Source organism: Bombina bombina, chromosome 12 (assembly GCF_027579735.1).
Source record: "Bombina bombina isolate aBomBom1 chromosome 12, aBomBom1.pri, whole genome shotgun sequence".
Classification (NCBI taxonomy): Eukaryota; Metazoa; Chordata; class Amphibia; order Anura; family Bombinatoridae; genus Bombina; species Bombina bombina.
The window spans coordinates 133,161,571-133,175,686 of NC_069510.1; the positions used below are offsets into that span (position 1 = coordinate 133,161,571).

General features: G+C 38.9%; 1 protein-coding gene across 1 annotated transcript in view; it reads left to right on the top strand.

Moving 5' to 3' along the window:
* Positions 1 to 13,563, top strand: part of MEGF9 (multiple EGF like domains 9) — a 217,202-nt gene extending 203,639 nt beyond the window's left edge. The window contains exon 6 of the mRNA XM_053695645.1: positions 6,219 to 13,563. Within this exon, the coding sequence (XP_053551620.1) occupies positions 6,219 to 6,670 (452 nt within the window). The 3' untranslated portion in view covers positions 6,671 to 13,563. The remainder of the gene's footprint in view (positions 1 to 6,218) is intronic.
* Positions 13,564 to 14,116: the final 553 nt, after the last annotated feature.

The window sequence follows — 14,116 nt, forward strand, 5'->3', positions numbered from 1 at the left end:
TTCATGGGTGGAAGGTAAATTTGGAAAAGTGTTCCTTAGTTCAGAGCACACCGATAACATTCTTGGGAATTATAATAGATTCCAGATCATTGAAAACTTTTCTGACAGAAGTCTGGAAATCGAAGATTGATACTTGTTGAGTTTTTCAGTCCACTCTTCAGCCTTGAGTGACTTAGTGCATGAAGTTTTTTGGGCTGATGGTGGAGGCAATGGACATCTTTCCATTTGCTCGGTCTCATCTCAGACCTCTGCAACTAAGAATGCTCAGGCAATGGAATGAGGATTACAGTCTTGTCTCCTCGAATAATTCTGGAACAGGGGACAAGGACCTCTCCAATAGTGGTGGTCTCTGAATCCTCACCAACAGGGGACCTGCTTTCGCAGATCATTTTGAGTGATTGTGACAACAGACTTCAACCTTCTGGGGTGGGAGCCTATAAACATTTGGATCTGAGAGTGATCTACAATGCTTTTCTGGCCTGGCCTCAGTCACGGTCCAGTTTATCAGGTCCCAGTTGGACAACTTATCTTCAGTGGCTTACATCTCTCATCGGGAGGAACGAGGAGTTCTTAGCGATGACAGTGGTAGCCAAAATATTTCAGTGGGCAGAAGTCGACTCTTAATTCCTATCGACGTTGCCCTTCCCAGGGTTAAACATAGTTCTCAAGTGGGGTAAACCAGAATTGGTTCTCATGGCTCCTTCAAATTGCCAAGCTCCCAAGACACGGCTCGGGGTCCAGGGATCCCAGGTGGACCTTATAGAGGCTATAGCGGTTCCTTGGATCTTCAATCTAGAGTACCTTTTCTCTCCGTTTACTCTCTTTCCTCGGGTAGTTGTTCGAATCCCATAGGAGAGAGCTTCAGTGATTCTCATAGCTCCGGCTTAGCCTCGCAGGCTTTGGTATGTGGATCTGGTGGAGATGGCATCTCTACCGCCTTGGAGACTTCTGTTGAGGAAAGACCCTCCTGATTCAGGGACCCTTACTTCATCCAAATCTAATTTCTCTGAAGCTATCTGCTTGGAGATTGTATGCTTAATTTTCTCCCAGCAAGAATTTTTTTTCTGTTCGGTTATAGTGTCTATGATTCAGGCTTGTAAGTCTGTGACTAGAAGGATTTACTATAAAATTTGGACTAAATACCTTTATTGTTGTGAATCCAAGGGCTATTCATTGAGTAGGGTTTGGATTTCTAGAATTTTCTTTTCTCCAAGAGGGCTTGGTGAAGGGCTTGTCTATTTTATTATGCAAACGTCTGGCCGATGTTCCAGATGTTCTATCATTTTGTCAGGCCTTGGTTAGGATCAGGCCTGTGGTCAATCCAGTTTATCCTCTATGGAGTCTTAATTTAGTTCTCAAAGTTCTTCAGGTTTCGTGTAGACCTAGGCATTCCTTAGATATTAAGTTGTTATCTTGGAAAGTTTTTTATTTCAGGTTGCCATTTCTTCAGATCGAAGAGTATCTGACCTTTTCGGCATTACTATACAATTCTCCTTTCCTTATTTTTCATTCGAATAAGGTAGTTTTATGTACTAACCTAGGGTTCCTTCCTAAGGTTGTTTCAAACAGAAACATTAATCAGGAGATTGTTGTTCCTTCTTTGTGTCCTGATTCTTCTTCTCAAAAGGAAAGTCTTTTGCACAATTTGGACGTGGTCCGTGCTTTGAATTTTATTTACGAGCAACTAAGGTCTTTAGTCAGTCTTCTTTGTTTGTCGTTTTCTCTGGAAAACGTAAGGGGCAGAAAGCTATGGCTATCTTTCTTTCTTTTTTGCTGAAGAGTATCGTCCGTTTTGCATATGAGACTGGTGGACAGTAGTCTCCTGAAAGAGTTACGGCTCATTCCACTAGGGCGGTTGCTTCCTCATGGGCATTCAAAAATGAAGCTTCTATGGAACAGAGTTGCAAGGCTGCAACTTGGTCTTCTCTTCACACTTTTTTTCAAAATTTTACAAATTTGATACTCTTGCCTCGGTTGAGGCTGTTTTTGGGAGAAAGGTTCTTCAAGCAGTGGTGCCTTCTTTTTAGGTTCCCTGTCTTGTCCCTCCCTTATCATCCGTATTCTCTAGCTTTGGTATTGTATCCCGCAAATAAGGATGAAATCCGTGGACTCATCATGTCTTTAAAAAGAAAAGAAAATGTATGCTTACCTGATAAATTTGTTTTTTAGACACGATGAGTCCACGGCCCGCCCTGTTCTCTGAGACAGGTTATTAATTTTTATAAACTTCAGACACCTCTGCACCTTCGTTTTTCCTTTCTCTTCCTAACTTCGGTCGAATGACTGGAGTGGGAGGGAAGGGAGGAGCTATACATAGCAGCTCTGCTGTGGTGCTCTTTGCTGCCTCCTGCTGACCAGAAGGTGAATATCCCACAAGTAAGGATGAAATCCGTGGACTCATAGTGTCTAAAAAGAAACAAATTTATCAGGTAAGCATAAATTTTCTTTTTCAGACGCTTGGTTTGGGGACGTGCAAGACCCGTGGGTCCTGGAGGTCATCGCTCAGGGATACAAGATAGGTTTCAAGTCTCATCCACCCAGGGGCAGATTCCTTCTCTCAAACCTTTCTTCAAGGCCAGAAAAGAGATGAGCCTTTCTGGGGTGCGTGAGGGATCTCTCCTCCCTAGGAGGAAAGAAGAAGTCTGGGTTACTATTCAAACCTTTTTGTGGTCCCCAAGAAGGAGGGAGCTTTCCGCACAATTCTGGACCTAAAGTGCTTAAACAAATTCCTATCTATCCCTTCGTTCAAGATGGAGACGAAAAGGTCCATGCTTCCTTAGTTCAGGAAGGACAGTTCATGACCACTATAGGGTTGATGGATGCTTACCTTCACGTTACAATACACAAGGATCACTTCAAGTTCCTAAGGTTTGCATTCCTGGACCAGCACTTCCAGTTTATTGCACTTCCATTTGGTCTAGCTACTGCTCCAAGAGTTTTTACAAAGGTTCTAGGGGCTCTGCTTGCAGTGGCCAGAACCAGAGATATAGCAGTAGCGCCATACTTGGACGATATTCTGGTTCAAGCACCATCTTGTCTGTCAGAAGGCATTTCATGATCTCTTCTGTTTCTTCTTCAATCTTATGGGTGGAAAATAAACTTAGAAAATAGTTCTCTTATTCCCAGTACCAGGGTGGAATTCCTGGGTACTTTAATAAACTCCATATCTATGAGGATATTCCTAAGACCAGAGACGTTACAAGCTAACTTCAGTTTGTCCTCCTTAAATGTTCTTTGTGTATGGAGGTGATTGGTCTCATGGTGTCCAGCATGGACATCATTCCCTTTACCAGATTCCATCTCATACCATTTCAGCTGTGCATGCTGAGAGAGTGGAACGGAGATCATTCGAATCTGTCAACAGATTTTCCTGGATAACCTGTCGAGAGGATCACTCTCCTTGTGGCTCTGTCCAGATCAACTGTCCCAAGGGACATCCTTCTTGAGATTGTGACTACAGACGCAAGTCTATCAGGATTGAGAGCAGTTTGGTGTGCCAGGAGGGCACAGGGCCTGTGGACTCAAGGGGAATCCCTCCTCCCGATCAACATTTTGGAACTTTGAGCAATCTTCAATTCTCTGAAGGCTTGGCCTCTTCTTGGTTTGTCCCAGTTTATCAGATTCCAATCGGACAACATAACCTCGGTGGCTTACATCAACTATCTGGGCGGGGGGGGACAAGGAGCTCCCTAGCAATGAGGGAAGTATCTTGGACTCTGGAGTGGGCTGAGGCCCACAACTGCTCGCTGTCAGCGATCCACATTCTGGGTGTGGACAACTGGGAAGCGGATTTCCTCAGCAGACAATCCTTTAATCTGGGGGAATGGTCTCTCCATCCCGAGGTGTTTGCGAAAATTTGCAACAGGTGGGAGATGCCGGAGATGGATCTCATGGCGCCCTGGCTCAATTCCAAGCTACCCAGATAAGGGTCGCGGTCCAGGGATCCTCAGGCGGAGCTAATAGATGCATTAGCGGTGCCCTGGAGGTTCAATCCAATTTAAATTTTTCCGCCGTTACCACTTTTTCCCCGTGTAGTGGCCCGCATCAAGCAGGAGCAGGCATTGGGGATACTGATTGCTCCATCGTGGCCGCGAAGGATGTGGTTCGCGGACCTGGTGGGGATGTCCTAATCTTCTCTGGAAGCTACTTTTTCACAGGGATCTGCTGGAACAGGGTCCTTTTGTTCATTAAAATCTAGATTCTCTGAGCCTGACTGCGTGGAGATTGAACGCTTAGCCAAGAGAGGTTTCTCTGAGAGGGTTATTGACGCGTTCTCATTCAGGCTTGTAAGCCTGATACTAGCCGCATCTATCATAAGGTGTGGAGAGCTTACTTCTGGTGGGAAGAGCGTGGTTTCGCCTGGCATAGGGTCTAGGCTACCAGGATTCTTTCCTTTCTGCAGGAGGGCCTGGAGAAGGGCCTTTCTGCCAGTTCCCTGAGGGGACAGATTTCGGCCCTTTCTGTTTTGCTGCACAAGAGGCTCGCAGAGCTCCCTGACGTGCAATCTTTCGTTAAGGCTCTGATTAGGATCAGACCTGTGTTTAGATCTAACACTCTACCTTGGAGTTTGAATCTTGTTGAGTTTTAAGCATTCGGTTGACATCAAATTGTTGTCCTGGAAGGTTTTTTCTTTTGGCTATTGCGTCGGCACGCAAAGATTCTTAAATGGCTGCCTTGCAATGTGAGCCTCCTTATCTGGTGTTCCACTCTGATAAGGCTGTCCTTCGTACCCGCTTGGGTTTTCTACCTAATGTGGTGTCTGATCGTAACATCAATCAAGAGATTGTGGTTTCTTCCTTATGTCCTAATCCTTCTTTGAAGGAATGTTTACTTCATAATCTGGATGTGGTTCGACTTCTGAAGTTTTATCTTTTTATCTATTAGGCAAACTTTTTCCTTGTTTATCTATTCTGGGAGTTCATAATCTGGATGTGGTTCGACTTCTGAAGTTTTATCTTTTTATCTATTAGGCAAACTTTTTCCTTGTTTATCTATTCTGGGAAATTTAAGGGTCTGAAGGCTTCTTCAACTTCCTTATCTTTTTGTTTGAGGAGTATTATACGCTATGCTTACGAGTCAGCAGGACTTAAACCTCCTCAGAGGGTTATGGCTCATTCCACTAAAGCGGTGGCTTCCTCTTGGGCCTTTAAAAACGAGGCCTCTGGATCAGATTTGTAAGGCGGCTACCTGGTCCTCCTTAAATACATACATGACGTTTTTGCTTTGACTGAAGCAGCTTTTGGTAGACAGGTTTTACAGGCTGTGGTGCCCTCAGATTAGGGTCTGCCTTTTCTTTCCCCCTCCCGTTAACATTCAGTGTCCTCTAGAACTTGGGTATAGTTTTCTCAACAGTAAGGCATGATGCCATGGACTTTCCTCTTATTAAGAAGGGAAACCTAAATTATGCTTACCTGATAATTTAATTTCCTTCTGTATTAAGAGAGTCCACGGCCAACCCCGTATACTCGGATTGGCGGACAAAAATTTTGTTTTTCTCTTCTGGCACCATTTATACCCTGATATTTCTCCTACTGTTCCTTGTTCCCTTGGCAGAATGACTGTTATATGAGGGAAGTGGGGGAAGTATTTAAGCCTTTGGCTGGGGTGTCTTTGCCTCCTCCTGGTGGCCAGGTTCGGTATTTCCCAACAGTAAGGAAAGATGCTGTGGAGACCCCTTATACAGAAGGAAATTAAATTATCAGGTAAGCATAATTTGTTATTCATATCATGTTACTCCAATACCAGAATTGGATCCTGGGGGGGACTGCCTACGATGCTAGACAACCCCCCCCCCCCCCTTGGAATTTCCCATTCCTCAAAGCAAGTGGCGGAGAGCGCTGCACATGTTAGGCCTATCCATGCTGTCCTAAGGACGTTAAAGCCCAGCACTGTTAGGATGGCATGGAACATCCTAAAATTGTAAAGGGGTAATGATATTTTCAAACTGTGCGATTTACTTTTTTTATTTATTTATTTTATTTAAAACTCAGTGTTTAATGTCACATCTTACAATTTATACTTGTGTTCAGGGTCAGGATGTTGAAGTTAAAACCATGAGAAACGGCATATGCACATAGTTGACAATATAGTCAGAAGCACAACTCGTACATAAGTTTAATGATTTGTTTAATCTCCTAGTTATAATTATGAGACAGTGCATTGTGTGCATCTTTGTAATCATCGTACCTATTTAACCATTTTTTTTCCTCTTCATGCAGAAATCACAACTACAACGCCGCCTCCTACAACTACTACCACGTCAGTGGATGAACATACGACCACAAATACAACATTTAAAATAACCACTGTACAAACTGTCTCAAGCAGTACATCAATATTAACCACCAGCTCTTCAGATAACAGCACCTCCAGCTTAGCAGATGTGTCCTGGACCCAGTTCAACATTATCATCCTGACCGTCATTATTGTTGTTGTGGTGCTGCTTATGGGATTTGTTGGAGCTGTATATATGTACAGGGAATATCAGAGCCGAAAACTAAATGCTCCTTTTTGGACCATTGAACTAAAAGAAGACAACATTAGTTTTAGTAGTTACCATGACAGTATCCCAAATGCTGATGTCTCGGGTCTGCTTGAAGATGATGCGAGTGAAATGGCACCCAACGGCCAGCTGTCCTTGACAACACCCATACACAATTATAAAGTTTGAGATCGGCATCTGTAGTTATGCTCACCTATCTGATATTTCAGTAAAATACGTCATCTGTCGGCTGATACGTGTACAATGTTAGGTGCAGCACCAGTAAACAATACAAATTTATTTTATTGTTCAACTATCTCTTTATAAACGTATTCAGTCGTCTGGTGGACTTGAAATGATTCAAAAGTATATTTTTATATGGACGTTTTTAAATGTTTTTTTTGTTTAGTTTTTTTTTTTTTTTTTTTTAAAGCTACTTTTGCTCCTACTCATTCCGTGCTAGTAATTTAGCTGTTGTTGCATCTTCATTTTTTTTTTCTGTAGTGGGGAGGAGTCTACTCTTTATCTATATAATGTGAGTTCTAGGGAGTGTTTAGCAGACTTTTTCTTTTTTTCCCTTTCTTTCTTTGGGACAAGTTTAACAAGGGCAGTATGCATTTTTTTGTAAAGGGAAGGTGGCAATACATCTCAGGGTTTCCAATGTAAAATAGTGAACAAACCTAGGTGTAATATTCTACCCTGATAGTTTGTAAATATTCTGTAGAATATGCCGTTTCAAACTTGCATTTTTATCTATTTGTAAAAAAAAATATTAGCTGTATGTTCTAATGTATTTTTTTTATTTTGTTTTGTAGAGGAGGGGCTCGTTAATTGTGCTGTAAAACATTGCTTGCTGGAGCTGGCTCTTCAGTTTGTTTACCCTTTTCCCAAATAGCTTCTTGCCTTCAAATATATATTCTAAAAAAAAGCTGTTAGCAATGAACCAGTCTTAAATTGTTTGCGTTAAATGTTTATTTTAGAGTGGAAAGATGTTTTAAATTAAACAGCATAAAACAAGGACATGATTTCTCTAATCAGCCTATCAATTGATTATCCTTTACCATGTATTCTCCTTTAATATTTTCTTCTTTTTTTTTTTTCCCACATAAATTGTGGTTTAAGTATGTTTTAAAGGGACAGTGAACTGTAAAATTATTTTTCTTAATGTTTTTTTTCAATGACTTGTTTTATCAGCCACAGAGTATAAAATGTTTATGAAATTATTCAGTTAGCTTTATTTTTGTATATGAAAGAACCGTCTTTGTTCTTTGAAACCACAACTTATCAAAATGGGTTAAGCTTGCAGGGAGATGAGATCTTTTTCTTGTATCGCTTTCTAAACACATATGCTTTTTTATGGTTGTGGTCTGTAAACCAAAGCCCAGTACTTAGAGAGAACAGTTAAAAAATTAATTTTGTATTTATTCTGCCTCCTCCTGGGGGTGTATTTTTTCTGGGGGCTATGTTTTGTTTAACCTATACTTAAGTATAGAAACTTTCAGTATAGGTAGGAATACCACAGGCAAAATAGGGTTTTTCAAATGCCAAAATAAAATAAAAGGAGCAATTTGTAAACTATTCACTCCAGCAGGTAACAATAGATCATTGGGAATAAATCAAAGGGAAAATAAATGTTTTGGGTAAACTGCCCCTTTAGAGGGGAACTGAATGTCAACATACAGAAGAGTTGCTAGTAAATATGTCTATTGTGCAAGTACATTTTAGAAGCAGTTTGTGTTGAAAAAAATGTATCTTTACTCATTGGCTTATAGTGAAAGTTCCCAGAACTAAATTGGCAGATGTTGTCACAACCCCATGAGCTGGAAAACCAAGTAGTTTGTCACCACAGCAAAGGGCCACTGAAGTGAGAATAGGTTGTGTTCCTTGAAGTTTAGTTTCTTACTTTTCAGTGTTGCTTTTCATAAATTTATTTATTTTATTGATAAATACCAACCTAACAAGCTTAGACGTTTTTTCTTTCTTTTTTTAATAGATATATATGGTGCTCCTGGTAATACCCAACTCTTTCAGTGTAAACTCTGCAACCTTTTTAATTTTTATATTTTGATATTTGTAACAAATGATGCAGGATTCTGAAATGGTTTATCAGACAACTGAATAACACGGTAACAAAAATATATATATATTAGAAGGGATTCTACAAATATTAACACTTTTTAAACAATGTGGCAGAATTACAGAATTTTTGTGTGAAGTTTTTATATTTATAGAGTTAAAATATAAAGCATTATGAGAGTGAACCTTGTAAATGATAACCTGTTTCTACCAGCGTGCCATAATGGTTTGTTTACCGCATTTTCTTCAGATTCCGCGGCTGTACCAATAAACTCGGTGAGATTTTTATGACATCTAAAAAAATTTTTTTTTAGTATTTTTGAATTTAGTTAAAGTATAACCTATTATACTGGATTACATCTTATCCGTATAGACCTAGGGTAAAGTTAATTATTTTGTGTTATGGTCCCAAAGTTTTTAATGTATCTATAGAAGCTGGTTTAGTAAATGTCACCTCTTCTATATGAGAAAACGTGAACTTGCATACACTCACATGAGGGGGTTTTTATTCCACGAACGCACACAAAACCCTTCTTTTTTTTTCTTTTTCTGCTTTTTGCTGTTGTCTTCTCCATATGTTTGTATAGATGATCCTGTTTGTGTTTTGTTTGCTTTTTGGGAGGGTTTTGCAATGTCTTTGTAATATTTCTAAGCATCCTCCTGTACCGTTTGCTTTTTTTCTCAAGATTGAAATAAATGTTCTTCAGAATGAATACTGCCCTTGGCAAATGATTATTACGTAGCGTTGTGGATCAAGAGTTGCTTAATTTGAATTATACACCACTTCACTGTATTAGTCACAAGTTAATTGTCTCTCCGATTTAGGCCTAAACTGGGGGTAGATTCACTTTTAATTCCCAAATAAGTCTTTAAAAATGTTTATCATATAGTATTGTAATAGTCAACAGCCCTTGATACTGGATATAAAACTTTAGCCTGGAAGACATCCCTCTGGAGAAGTCTGCTGGAGTATTTAAGCGGAGGTTAGGGTGTACACAAAAGTTAATCCGTATGAGGCAACTACTTTTGGACATTTTGTATTTCATAGCGGTCAGCTTATTTCAATCCTGGTAGAGATGCTGGGATAGATTTACTGACAGCCTCTCCATCCTCTAGTTTCTCCCGGATCATCTTTTTATTTTTTGGGGCCTGATTACTAAAGGATAAAGAGATGAGTTTTTTTTGCTGAATCCAGTGCATAGAACAATAATTGGAGACTGAAGAAGTGGTTAGGGAATTCTGGGTACTGTAGTGCTTCATAAAGTGGATTTCAGAATATCCTGTTGGCTGTGTCAATAGATGTTGGTACTATGCATGAGCTGTTGCAAAGCTTTTTGTATTAAACAGACATGTCAGCCAGTGCCTGGCACATGGTACCAGCAAAATGTTAAAAGCTAAATGAGCCTTTCATTTTGTGAATACATTTTGCATTTCAGTTTGTCTTGCAGTAAGAGAAATAGAAAGCTAAATCTGCTCAGCCCTAATATACATGTCCCTTTAAGAGGAATGAAATGACAGTGTACAGAATATGATGTGCCCCTTTTTTATTTCTCGTGTATTATAATCTACTTCACTCATAACTTTTTCTTGAATATATATGAATTAAAGGAACATGATACCAAAATGTTGAAGCACTTGAAAGTGATGCAGCATAGCTGTAGAAAGTGGACTAGAAAATCAGCTGAACATCTCTATGTAAAATAGGAAGATATTTTACCTCCAAAATGTTCTCAGTAGCCACATCCCATTGTAAAGGGATTTTCAGCTACCAATCACGATGCTAGTCCCAGGACTTACGAGGGAGAGGGCATGTTAATTCTCTATTCAGTTTAAGCAACTTTACTATGAAATCTCGTGAGATCACAGTAAAGGGAATCATGACTTCAGCACTGCTGATTGGCTTATTGTTTGTTTTGAGTTTTTATTTATTTATTTAAATTTCAAACCTGCATATGGACAGTAGCTGAAGTATAACTGTTCACAGAGTTCTTACGATTGTAAGATGAAGACATTTTGAGGTAAAATTATATTTCTTTTTTTACATTTAGATGTTCAGGTGATATTTTCTGGTCAGCTTTTTACCGTCATACTGAAACACTTTCAAGTGATTTAGCATATAAGTATTATGTACTTTTTAAAAACTAACCTCCTTGAGTAGCTTTATCCCTTGAACTGCTGTGGCACGTAGTGACACAAATTTGAGAAATCTAGTTAAACACTGCGGTGCTTTCTGGAGGCAACTTTTTCATCTAGTAAACTAGCATTACAAGTAGGCTTGCACTATTTTAGTTTCAGTAGCATTTAGGGAACCCCCTATATTACAATATATTCATAATCTCTTACTAAGACTTCAAACACAAAGTGCTTTTTCTTCTGGTGGTCAAACATATTTTTTATGTTTAACTTCCATCGATGTATCTGCATGAATTGATGACAATATATTTTCTTGGAAAGCTGAGACTTCCAAATGATCAACTTGTTAGAACATTCCAGGAGAATTTATTCTGATCAATAGTGTTCTTCACAATGGGAATGACTGGTAATAAACCTCAGGACTAAATATGGAAAGTTGATCTCTACTACCCTTCTCTGCTTTTGAGCCATTTAGGGCTATTTATTGCGTTTTGTACGTGCAATACTTGCAAATAGTTGCACTGATTATTAAACTACATATTTATAGTGTACCCCAAAATAAGAGTATAAAGAATAGTTTTATATCATAACGGGATATTTTGTTTCTCATATTGATTCTGAGAGCATATAAAAACCAGAAAGGTCCGTCAAGTTTATCCAGGTCTTCATCTAACAAAAGGTGACTTGTGCTTTATCAAAGACCTTTTTAAAAATGTCCCGTCTAAAGCTCTGAATAAGCAAGTATGGTCGGTCTGGAAGGCTCATAAACAATGGGTTATTGATTGATAATTAGCATCTGTTAAATGGATATGAAACCCAAAACAAGATGTATTTTGTGATTCAGACGGAGCAAAGTTTTACTTACATTTTTTATTTTATTGCTTCAGTCCCAAGTTTATTCTTTGTTGAAGAGATACCGATCTAGGTGTCTGGAGCACTACATGGCAGAAAATAGTGCTGTCATCTATTGCTCTTGCATATAGATAATCTTGCAAAACTGCTGCCATATAGTGCTATTTCAGACACTTTCCCAAAATACCGGAGAATTTTAGCATTTTTGATATTTACCCATCAGTAGGCAACCCAAGGTATTGATCTAGGCCCATTTTGGTATATTTCATGCCACCATTTCACCGCCAAATGCGATCAAATAGAAGGTTAACTTTTCACAAACATTGGGTTTCTCACTGAAATTATTTACATACCACTTGTGCGGTTATAACACACATGGATGTAAAAGCTTCTCTGGGATACCCTTTGTCTAGAAATAGATGCATAGCTTTGCCATTGCGTTTTGGCAATTAGAAGGCCTTTAATTTCAGCTGTGCACCACACTTCTAAAATTCCCGGCAGTGAAAGGGTTAGTTGGCTATCTGGTAATGGTAATATTACCCTCCCTCCTGATACTTCCCTGATCCCTCTCAAACAGCTCTTCCACCCACACTCCTCATCGCCATCTTTTGTATTGGCAGACAGTATGCACTTTAGTGCTTTTTTTTTTTTATCCTGCAGTGTAGTGATCCCACCCAAACAGCTCTCTAACACTCCCCCACCACACACTCGCTAGTGGTGGCCATCTTAAAGTGTCATAAAACATGTTGAGATCTGTGCATATCCTAAAAGGGTTAATTAAGTAAAAATAGTTTGCATAAAAAAATGTTTAAAAATTGAGGACAAGTATTTTAAAATCATTTTAAAAAAAATAAGCAAAATTATTTACATAGCAATGCTGTGTGGAGTAGTCTGATCCACCCCCCCCCCCCTTTATCAGTGTTTAGCATCAGAAACACAGGCATTGCATTTCAACTGAGTTCACAGCAGCTTATTTGCTTCTAGGCATGCTCCAGCAGATGACTGTTAAAGTCTTGCATTCTACCAAATCAAAGGTGGATATAAATACAGCCATAGAAGGAATTGTGTGGGGGGAGTTAGAGCTGTACAATTCAGAAACTTAAAAGAACGGGTTAATGGTGAGGCACTGCAGTATAAATTTACAGGTAAAGTAATCAAAGTACATATTTATATTTTGTCTCTAAAGTACATATTATATTTTGTCTCTATCCCAACTTTATGTCCCTTTAAGTACTGACAACTGTCTGCCAGTTCCCATTTTTTTATTTATATTTTTATAATGTATTGTTTTCTTTGATCTTTATATAGCCCTCCCTTTGATTTCCCCCTTTTTTTCTGTAGTTTAGCATCCCATCCCTACCTCTCCCTTCAAACCCGTTTTCTGAAGCATTGGGTCCCTCCCACTCCCTCCCAACTTCTCGCTGGCACCAATGGACATAGACATTGTCACAATCTGTCTTCATATGGTAACAGAGCACTAATTGTGCTTAGTTACCATATAAAGGCAGATGCTTGAAGTCCACAAGCCTCGGTAGTCACTTGGCAACGGAGACTGTTAGGGCTTCCAGCATAATGGACATAACTCTACGTTATGCGGTACGATGGGCTATGTACCCCATGATGTAGATCTACGTCCATTTGGCCCAAGGGGTTAATATTAAAAGTAAATTAGAAAGTTGTTTAAAATTGTATGTTCTATGTAAATCATGAAATAATTATTTTGGGTTTCATGTCCTTTTCAGGCTACAGCATTAGATTTTCCACTTGAATCTAGCATTTCACCTGTACCCACATATTTTCCCCCATCATTCTTTCTGTATTTCTTGTGCTTCATTGTGATTTTTCTGAAAACATCCATTTTTGCTTAGCTTCTCTTACAACATGGACTTGTAAATGTTTTGCATCTTTGTATTAATAAGTTACAACAATGTTAATTTATAATTGTACATAACCTGTATCTTATTTGTATGTAAATTTGTTTCAAATGCTATGTAAAGACAACTGAAATTTTGAAATGAAAAGCTTCTGTCTCATTTTTTTTCTTTCTTTAAGATATAGAAATTGTCTGGCAATGGAATGAATTGTGGTAAAATCTGATTAGCGAAAATGCCCTTTGGTTGGGTGGTAATGTCTTTTAAAAGGCTGCAATGGTAAGAGTATTGCTAATGATAAGTTTTGCTTTGTCAACAACTGTTTACGAACATTAACAGCTCTTTCATGTATGCCAGGGACTTGCCCATGGGTCTCATTATCTGCTGCACTAGTTTGAAGACAATGTAAGAAACCTTAGGTTCCTTATTCAAAACTAAATCAAAATTATATTGTTGCCTATATGAATATTTCTATATGGCTCCCAACAAAACAAACTTTTGTAGTGATTTCATCTATAAGATAGCTGCTACCAAAAAGGAATTCATGACTGCTAAAAAAGACATCTACATGTGATTAGGTAAAAAACTAACATTCACCAAATACAGTAAATTAATAAAATCAATACGCTACAGTAAGAATGTTCTCAGCTCGTACAATCCTAATAAATGAACAGATTATTGCCCTATATTAGTAGCAACAGTC